Genomic DNA, 10,567 nt, shown 5'->3' with positions numbered 1-10,567 from the left:
CTCTCTAAAACAACACAACTTCTTTACCACATTGGTGCTTAGATTTGTCATACACAAAGGCTTTACCCACTTGTTGAAGATCAGCATTGAGAAAGAGGTGAGAGTGTTGTAGGGGAAGAACGCCCTCCCCACACGTGTGTAGTGTATTATTCATTTGTATTTAACCTTTATTTAACTAGGCAAGTCAGTTAAGAACAAATTATTATTTTACAATGACGGCCTACCCCATCCAAACCCTCCCCTAACCTAGACAATGACGGCCTACCCCATCCAAACCCTCCCCTAACCTAGACAATGACGGCCTACCCCATCCAAACCCTCTCCTAACCTAGACAATGACGGCCTACCCCATCCAAACCCTCCCCTAACCTAGACAATGACGGCCTACCCCGGCCAAACCCTCCCCTAACTTAGACAATGACGGCCTACCCCATCCAAACCCTCCCCTAACCTAGACAATGCCGGCCTACCCCGGCCAAACCCTCCCCTAACCTAGACAATGACGGCCTACCCCATCTAAACCCTCCCTAACCTAGACAATGACGGCCTACCCCATCCAAACCCTCCCTAACCTAGACAATGACGGCCTACCCCATCCAAACCCTCCCCTAACCTAGACAATGACGGCCTACCCCATCCAAACCCTCCCCTAACCTAGACAATGACGGCCTACCCCATCCAAACCCTCCCTAACCTAGACAATGCCGGCCTACCCCATCCAAACCCTCCCCTAACCTAGACAATGACGGCCTACCCCGGCCAAACCCTCCCCTAACCTAGACAATGACGGCCTACCCCGGCCAAACCCTCCCCTAACCTAGACAATGACGGCCTACCCCATCCAAACCCTCCCCTAACCTAGACAATGACGGCCTACCCCGGCCAAACCCTACCCTAACCTAGACAATGCTGGGCCAATTGTGCGCCGCCCTATGGGACTCCCAATCACAGCCGGTTGTGATACAGCCCGGGATCAAACCAGGGTCTGTAGTGACATAGTAGTGACTGAGATCGCTGCGCCACTCGGGAGCCTCGAAAGTGTAAGCACGTTACTTGCCTACTCTACTTTACTGACTTTATTGTCCCCATGGAGACATTTTGTTGCAGTGTCAAATACATGTTTAAAGTAGCGTTTAAATATGAAAACAAATTGACAATACAACTTTCATAACAGTTACATACCAATAAAAACAGACTAGCCTGCTGGTCTTACTGGGCCGGTAGGAACATTAGCCTGCTGGTCTTACTGGGCCGGTAGGAACATTAGCCTGCTGGTCTTACTGGGCCGGTAGGAACATTAGCCTGCTGGTCTTACTGGGCCGGTAGGAACATTAGCCTGCTGGTCTTACTGGGCCGGTAGGAACATTAGCCTGCTGGTCTTACTGGGCCGGTAGGAACATTAGCCTGCTGGTCTTACTGGGCCGGTAGGAACATTAGCCTGCTGGTCTTACTGGGCCGGTAGGAACATTAGCCTGCTGGTCTTACTGGGCCGGTAGGAACATTAGCCTGCTGGTCTTACTGGGCCGGTAGGAACATTAGCCTGCTGGTCTTACTGGGCCGGTAGGAACATTAGCCTGCTGGTATTACTGGGCCGGTAGGAACATTAGCCTGCTGGTCTTACTGGGCCGGTAGGAACATTAGCCTGCTGGTCTTACTGGGCCGGTAGGAACATTAGCCTGCTGGTCTTACTGGGCCGGTAGGAACATTAGCCTGCTGGTCTTACTGGGCCGGTAGGAACATTAGCCTGCTGGTCTTACTGGGCCGGTAGGAACATTAGCCTGCTGGTCTTACTGGGCCGGTAGGAACATTAGCCTGCTGGTATTACTGGGCCGGTAGGAACATTAGCCTGCTGGTCTTACTGGGTCGATAGGAACATTAGCCTGCTGGTCTTACTGGGCCGGTAGGAACATTAGCCTGCTGGTCTTACTGGGCCGGTAGGAACATTAGCCTGCTGGTCTTACTGGGCCGGTAGGAACATTAGCCTGCTGGTCTTACTGGGCCGGTAGGAACATTAGCCTGCTGGTCTTACTGGGCCGGTAGGAACATTAGCCTGCTGGTCTTACTGGGCCGGTAGGAACATTAGCCTGCTGGTCTTACTGGGCCGGTAGGAACATTAGCCTGCTGGTCTTACTGGGCCGGTAGGAACATTAGCCTGCTGGTCTTACTGGGCCGGTAGGAACATTAGCCTGCTGGTATTACTGGGCCGGTAGGAACATTAGCCTGCTGGTCTTACTGGGTCGATAGGAACATTAGCCTGCTGGTCTTACTGGGCCGGTAGGAACATTAGCCTGCTGGTCTTACTGGGCCGGTAGGAACATTAGCCTGCTGGTCTTACTGGGCCGGTAGGAACATTAGCCTGCTGGTCTTACTGGGCCGGTAGGAACATTAGCCTGCTTGTCTTACTGGGCCGGTAGGAACATTAGCCTGCTGGTCTTACTGGGCCGGTAGGAACATTAGCCTGCTGGTCTTACTGGGCCGGTAGGAACATTAGCCTGCTGGTCTTACTGGGTCGATAGGGACATTAGCCTGCTGGTCTTACTGGGTCGATAGGGACATTAGCCTGCTGGTCTTACTGGGCCGGTAGGAACATTAGCCTGCTGGTCTTACTGGGTCGATAGGAACATTAGCCTGCTGGTCTTACTGGGCCGGTAGGAACATTAGCCTGCTGGTCTTACTGGGCCGGTAGGAACATTAGCCTGCTGGTCTTACTGGGTCGATAGGAACATTAGATCGAGCTATTTAGGAGAGATATCACACCTGGCACAAATGACTGTCTAGTTCTGTTTTCCCTGAGTAGTTCAAAGTACGGGTACAGGGGGTGCCTTGGGTCTAAAATTATTTTGTGAGCCTTGCGGAGGGCCCTGACCTTAAAGATCTCATCCAGGCCTTTCTGTTTGACTCCAAGTACCTTGCTTGCTGTGGTGATGATCCTTCTCAACATATTTCTCTGGCTGACAGTGGAATTGCCAAACCAACAAACAATAGAACAAGTTTAAATACTCTCAATGAAAGATTTGTAAAAACAGAGTCAGTACCATTAACATTAAAAGATCCCAGCTGTTCGAGAATCTACTGGTTTAGGTGTACAGTTCTTGGTTCACAACTCCCTGTTCCATACCAGCCTTTGACTAAATCTAAAATGGTAATTGTTATATAATGAAATATACAGAGAAACAATACACAGTCACAATAGATCACTAAAATCTATGATTTGAAACATCAAAATGCATGAAAGTGCCAGTCAGCGGTATGAGTTTGTCACAGGGCAGCATTGTGTGAAACAGAAGACACATAATGGTCCAACCCAGTGGACTGCTCAGTCTGCTACTAGGCTTTACCTCAGCAGTAGATCAGCTCCAAGTGACAGTCCTGAGGTTATTAACCACCAATCCTGCTAAACGTCCTCAGTCTAACGCACAATCTCCTTCCATTAACAAACTGCCCCCAGAATACTCACTATAACGTTACGATCAGAAGTAGTATAGACCTCACACATACACATTTAGGCCATGTGTATAGTTTAAAATACTTTTAGAGGGATTGACTGGTTTACAGTCTACTCTCAATCACCCAGAAATGATCTGCGACGGGAACCTACTGCCCCCTGCTGTTACCTCAATGCAACTCCTGCTTCAATAATATTATTTTGGTAGGCTTGGATCTTCCCTTAACCAAATCCTTTAGAAATAGTTTCAGAAAATAATATTTTGTGGTTTGCCCAAAAATGAGATATATATATATATATTTTACTTAAGTGTCTAATGCAGTCCCTATAGGACTTTCACTATCTTACTATTCAAAGACAAGACCTAACTGAGGACAGAGAGCAACAACTCTTTAAAGGGCCTATCCGTAGTTGAAACAATAACAAAGCCTTTCTCTCTCTCTCGCTCTCTCTCTCTCGGAGGACCTGAGCCCTAGGACCATGCCTCGGAACTACCTGGCCTGATGACTCCCTGCTGTCCCCAGTCCACCTGGCCGTGCTGCTGCTCCAGTTTCAACTGTTCTGCCTGCGGCTATGGAACCCTGACCTGTTCACCGGACGTGCTACCTGTCCCAGACCTGCTGTTTTCAACTCTGAATGATCGACTATGAAAAGCCAACTGACATTTACTCCTGAGGTGCTGACCGGTTGCACCCTCGACAACCACTGTGATTATTATTATTTGACCATGCTGGTCATCTATGAACAGTGAACATCTTGGCCATGTTCTGTTATAATCTCCACCCGGCACAGCCAGAAGAGGACTGTCCACCCCTCATAGCCTGGTTCCTCTCTGGGTTTCTTCCTACGTTCCGGCCTTTCTTGGGAGTTTTTCCTAGCCACCGTGCTTCTACACCTGCATTGCTTGCTGTTTGGGGTTTTAGACTGGGTTTCTCTACAGCACTTTGTGACATCAGCTGATGTAATGTATTATAAAATACATTTGATTGATTGATAAAATGCTGAGGGATGCAGCTGGAGAAATGTAGCCACTCAATTTCATAGAAAGACCTATGGATGCAAATACAGTGGGGAGAACAAGTATTTGACACACTGACGATTTTGCAGGTTTTCCTATGTAATTTTTATCATAGGTACACTTCGACTGTGAGAGACGGAATCTAAAATCCAGAAAATAACATTGCATGATTTTTAAGTAATTAATTTGCATTTTATTGCATGACATAAGTATTTGATACATCAGAAAAGCAGAACTTAATATTTGGTACAGAAACCTTTGTTTGCAATTACAGAGATCATACATTTCCTGTAGTTCTTGACCAGGGATTTTGGCCCACTCCTCCATACAGACCTTCTCCAGATCCTTCAGGTTTCAGGGCTGTCGCTGGGCAATACGGACTTTCAGCTCCCTCCAAAGATGTTCTATTGGGTTCAGGTCTAGAGACTGGCTAGGCCACTCCAGGACCTTGAGATGCTTCTTACGGAGCCACTCCTTAGTTGCCCTGGCTGTGTGTTTTGGGTCGTTGTCATGCTGGAAGACCCAGCCACGACCCATCTTCAATGCTCTTACTGAGGGAAGGAGGTTGTTGGCCAAGATCTCGCGATACATGGCCCCATCCATCCTGCCCTCAATACGGTGCAGTTGTCCGGTCCCCTTTGCAGAAAAGCATCCCCAAAGAATGATGTTTCCACCTCCATGCTTCACGGTTGAGATGGTGTTCTTGGGGTTTTACTCATCCTTCTTCTTCCTCCAAACAGGGCGAGTGGAGTTTAGACCATAAAGCTCATTTGTTTCTCATCAGACCACATGACCTTCTCCCATTCCTCCTCTGGATCATCCAGATGGTCATTGGCAAACTTCAGATGGGCCTGGACATTCGCTGGCTTGAGCAGGGGGACCTTGCGTGCGCTGCAGGATTTGAATCCATGACGGCGTAGTGTGTTACTAATGGTTTTCTTTGAGACTGTGGTCCCAGCTCTCTTCAGGTCATTGACCAGATCCTGTCATGTAGTTCTGGGCTGATCCCTCACCTTCCTCATGATCATTGATGCCCCACGAGGTGAGAGCTTGCATGGAGCCCCAGACCGAGGGTGATTGACCGTCATCTTCAACTTCTTCCATTTTCTAATAATTGCGCCAACAGTTGTTGCCTTCTCACCAAGCTGCTCGCCTATTGTCCTGTAGCCCATCCCAGCCTTGTGCAGGTCTACAATTTTATCCCCGATGTCCTTACACAGCTCTTTGGTCTTGGCCATTGTGGAGGTTGGCGTCTGTTTGATTGAGTGTGTGGACAGGTGTCTTTTATACAGGTAACGAGTTCAAACAGGTGCAGTTCATACAGGTAATAAGTGGAGAACAGGCGGGCTTCTTTAAGAAAAACTAACAGGTCTGTGAGAGCCGGAATTCTTACTGGTTGGTAGGTGATCAAATACTTATGTCATGCAATAAAATGCAAATGAATTACTTAAAAATCATACAATGTGATTTTCTGGATTTTTGTTTTAGATTCCGTCTCTCACAGTTGAAGTGTACCTATGATAAAAATTACAGACATCTACATGCTTTGTAAGTAGGAAAACCTGCAAAATCGGCAGTGTATCAAATACTTGTTCTCCCCACTGTATATCAGAATTATATTTTTAAGCATGTTTTAAGGCTATACAGTGTTTGTTGAGATTTACTTTTTAAAATTATTTTTATACTATTTAAACATTTTGACAAACAATGGAGTAAAAGAAGCTTCTATTTTGGGTTCTGATGAGTTACGACAGTTGAACTAAGCTCATGAGGCATTTGTGATATATTCTTCCAGAAACAATGGGTGTATTTAATTAATTTACAAGTCCAAAAATGGATATAATAAGTGTAGATTGCACCTTTAGCCACACTAGTCATGGGAAGTGCAATTCTCAGAGGTAGCAGTTGGTCGGAGCCACAGCTATTTTCCACATTGACTGGAGTGATTAGAAATGAGAGGCACTTTTCCTCAGGTTGTGACGAGTGCCTTGGCATGGATCCTTTAATTAGACAACAACCAAAACACTATGTCTTCTCCCACATTGATTCTTTCATATACATGAAAACAGCCAGACAAACATACACATGACACCACATGAAAAGCACCAACCATCATTAACAATCTAAAGCCACTGTGAGCACTGTGTGGCAACAATCATATGAAGTCTGCAGACCATGTATAAAGTGGTTTTCACCAATGTTTTTAGTTATCATACATAAGCATATCCTATTAAAAACACAATCAACTTAATTGAAACAATAATGTACAAACAGGTTAAAGCAGATATAGTATTTACTATATTTGCCATAAAAAAAACAAAAAACAATTATATTTAATTCTCAAAGATCCCACAAATACTTATGCCCCAGCATGCAAATAAAAAAAGCAGAGATGTTGTTGCGGTTGTCAATGGTTACGTTGGCCATGTCGGAGGTAATATATCATAGACATGGAAGTTAAATACAAAATTAGACAGAAGCCTTCATGTTAGTTAATATGAAATTTCCAACACCTAGATTATATTGGCTGACACCTGTATAATCTCAATTTATCTGGGGGACTTCTTCATCACAGATGTTCAATTTCTAAATGGGTTATTCATGATCCTGTAATGACATGAAAACTGGTCAAATAGTAGCTGGACATTACTGGGTGGAAAGGAGCTATTGCATAATGATATAAATCAATGACAGGAAATGGGAAAAGAAGGATGCATGAATCTAAACATTTATATGTTGTTTGTAAACCATGTTGCAGATATTGTTTGCCCATTGACATGGCTAATGGAAATTAGAATGGTCCATGTTGCTTAGTTGAAAGAAAATCTTCCTGCTGTTTCTAAACTACCAAACGTGTGTCAGGACAAGCAACAGACAGAGAAGATGACATAATGCAAATGTATATATATAATCACAATAGAGATGACATCAAGGACATCTTTAACAACACCTCCCATTAGCCTTATAAAGAAAAGAGAAATGGAGAGACTTGTGCAAACTCCCAAGTATTTCAATCAAATGTTGTAACACTCCCTCTTCAAAAAGGTACATAGAGTATCATTACACACAGTACCACTGTCGTTGGGAAGTAATAGGACTATGGTCAAAGACAGTGGTTCCCAACCAGGGACACTACCCACAGGGGGTACCTGGCCTACCCACAGGGGGTACTTGAAGATCCATGAAAACATAGGCTTTCTGGTAAAATATACATGGGGTACTTCAGGGGTACTCTGGGCAGAGAAAAATTCAGCTGATGGCACATTAACAGAGAAAGGTTGGGAACCACTGGTCTAAGACATAAATACTGTTTGAAATGTGATAAAGTGTGGTAAAGTTGACTTTGAAGCTGCTAAGTGATGCAGTGTTCAGACTCCAGTCTTCTCTACTTATTGGGAACAGAGGTTATGTACTGTACAGTACTCTGCCCTGTCTCTGGATCAGTTGAATATAAACCTCGATATCAACAGAGATGGTGACGTATGACATATGAACATCAGGGACGCTAAGTACCACTTTGTCCATCAGAGGTCATAGGTCACAAGAAGTGTTATATTACAAAAAGAAAATGAACACTGCAAAGAAAAGGTTTCCAGGCTCCGTTCAGGAGAATATTGGGGGGGGGGGGGGGTATTGGCAAGAGAGGGTCATCCAAAGAAAAGGAGTATGGACAGGCTGGGGAGGACAGAGGGCAGGGGAATTGGGACAGGTGAAGGCCTGTGTCTTGAGATGAGGTTCTCATGAAGTGCTCCGCTTGGTTCTGGAGTGCTGGATCAGCCACTGTAGCGTGATATCTGGAGGTGAAATAACAGATGTTTAAATGCCATGAAATACACAGGAAAACTAAAAAAGGTAACATTTTCTGTGATACAAGTCAGACGTCAGATTCTTACCGATGTTGTCCTTTTCCTTGCAGGAGATGGAGTAACAGCAGATCTCTCTGTCTTGGATGGCCGAGAGGTTCCTGTGGACCACAGAGGAGACATGAGCATCACAGAGAAAAAGAGAGACACAGACAGACAGACAAGACAGAGAGAGCTGATTCTTACATTCTCTCAATCAGCTCCTTCTCATCAAGTGCCCCAGGAAGATCCCTCTTATTCCCCAAGACAAGAACCTGTGAGGAGGAAACAACATGAATGAATCTTTCTTTAGACACTCAAGGGGAGCCCTGCATGACAAGACCAAGCAGTAGCAGAGGAAACACCGGAACGTTGGACAAAGTCCAGTAGTAGACCTACTGTAGCTACTAGATCAGCTAGCACTGTGCACTGTATGGGGGGGGGGGGGTACTCACAGGAATACCCTGGAGCTGGGGCTTGTCCAATAAGTTGTGTAGTTCATTTTTAGACGCCTCTGTCTTCTCTGGGTCAGCTGCATCAACCATGTACCTTAAAAATGATATGGTTTCAAAAGTTACAATAAATAGCCTTATTTGAAATAAGCTACCAATATAATTGACCACTCCCTGCACAAGGGACTGGGAGGATGCTGTTACTCACACAATGGCACTGACTCCTCTGCAGTATCGCTCCCACATGCTCCTGAATCGAGGCTGACCGCCGATATCCCACAGCTAAGAAGAATGAGATCAAAACATCAGCACAGCATTGACATGGCATAGCTAATCATTTTTCAACCTTTCACAATTAATAAAATAGCTTAAGTGAGTCACAGTCAATCACAGGGACCATCCAAGATCCCCCTCCACTTCATACTACTCCCTCTGTAAGCAAATAAGACATGAATCAAGAGATGACCATGAAGTGGCCTGACCTCTAACCTGGCAGTATACAGACCTTGATGGTGACATTTCCCTTGGTGATCTTCCTCATGTTGAAGCCCACTGTGGGAATCATGTCTTCGCTGAATTGACCCGACTGCAAGCAAGGGGAAAGAATAAAGGGGGGTTACATTTTAAGTTATGTTCAAATCATCTGGGCCCAGTTTTTCAAAAGTTCTCTCGGATAGGGTTAATTCACAGAAATAATAGAACAGTTGATTTATTGACTTGAATGGGGACTCCTGTTCTATTAATTACATTTCTATGAATTTAATAGTATTTGATAGCCAAAATCCAGATAGATGACTTATTTAACATTTAAAAAATGGGGCCTGGCAACTAGCTATGGTTAATAAAATATGTACTGAAATATGGTAATGTTGCTCATAAAACTGTTATCCTAGTCAATTCAGGAAAGAGAGAAGACACAGACAAGATTGAATGCACATCAAGTGAACTGAATGAATACACCTGCTTGTCTTGACTAGACAGATGTGATGATGGACTAACGTTATACTGCTTCATGCCTCATGTGCATGTCGTTAACTAACCAAACTAGCTAGGATCATCGCCACCGCCCGAGCATGTCTGGGACCACACAGAGCCAGCTAGTTTACCAGCTAGCTATAGTATCATTACAAAACATCAGGTTACAGAAACACGATTGAAACATATAAACATGGTTATGATAGCAGAAGCTAGTTAACACGAGCAAACATCTCGATCTGTTTAACAACAACGAACACCATCAGAAGACAGCAGATTGACCGTACCGCGATCACGTTAACGAAAGTTGTCTTGCCCGAATACTGGAGTCCCACCAATGTTAACTCCATCTCTTCCTTCCAAAACAGTGCTTTGAACCAGTCAAGGAGCTTGTTGATCAATGCGATCATCCTGGGCGCGTTGTGATGGCACTGCTACTGCTACTGGAGCCTGTTAGCCTGCTAGCGACAAGTTTGTCTAGCTAACTATCTAGCTTGCAGTGACAACACAGGGTACAGGATGTATTACTAACGGTGGAATAACGTGCCTATCGTGAATATTCACCAAACAAACGGTTTTGTGCGCAAGTATTGGCACTGCTATTTTTTAAGTAAGTTGTAGTTATCTGCCTTGTTTACTACACCTTCTTCCTCCCTGTTTGTCTTTTCCTGCCTGACAAGGGTCGTCACTGGTTACTACAGCCACAAAGTCATAAACCCTGCCCATTTATACAATTTATGTTCTTAACGTGTGATTTTAAGCCTAACCTTAACCATTACCTTAACCACATGCTAACCGTATGCCTAAACTAAAATTAACACCAAAAAGCACATTT

General features: G+C 44.8%; 1 protein-coding gene across 1 annotated transcript; it reads right to left on the bottom strand.

Moving 5' to 3' along the window:
- Nucleotides 1-6,437: 6,437 nt before the first annotated feature.
- Nucleotides 6,438-10,429, bottom strand: LOC115117653 (ADP-ribosylation factor-like protein 8A). Its single transcript, XM_029646144.2, has 7 exons — nucleotides 10,020-10,429; nucleotides 9,263-9,343; nucleotides 8,966-9,039; nucleotides 8,761-8,854; nucleotides 8,513-8,580; nucleotides 8,357-8,427; nucleotides 6,438-8,257 (listed from the first exon to the last, which is right to left on the bottom strand). The coding sequence occupies exons 1-7, from the start codon at nucleotides 10,140-10,142 to the stop codon at nucleotides 8,202-8,204; spliced, it is 567 nt and encodes a 188-aa protein (XP_029502004.1). The 5' UTR covers nucleotides 10,143-10,429; the 3' UTR covers nucleotides 6,438-8,201.
- Nucleotides 10,430-10,567: the final 138 nt, after the last annotated feature.

This window comes from Oncorhynchus nerka, linkage group LG20, assembly GCF_034236695.1.
Source record: "Oncorhynchus nerka isolate Pitt River linkage group LG20, Oner_Uvic_2.0, whole genome shotgun sequence".
Taxonomy (NCBI): domain Eukaryota; kingdom Metazoa; phylum Chordata; class Actinopteri; order Salmoniformes; family Salmonidae; genus Oncorhynchus; species Oncorhynchus nerka.
Note: the sequence above shows the minus strand (reverse complement) of the source record. Positions and strands in the feature narration are given on the sequence as shown.

Coding starts and splice junctions, on each gene's coding strand:
- LOC115117653 (XM_029646144.2), bottom strand. CDS start 10,142: ATGATCGCATTGATCAACAAGCTCCTTGACTGGTTCAAAGCACTGTTT. Junction 8,855..8,965: donor AGAGGAGTCAGTGCCATTGT/GTGAGTAACAGC, acceptor ATCATTTTTAAG/GTACATGGTTGATGCAGCTG. Junction 8,428..8,512: donor AAGGAGCTGATTGAGAGAAT/GTAAGAATCAGC, acceptor TGTGGTCCACAG/GAACCTCTCGGCCATCCAAG.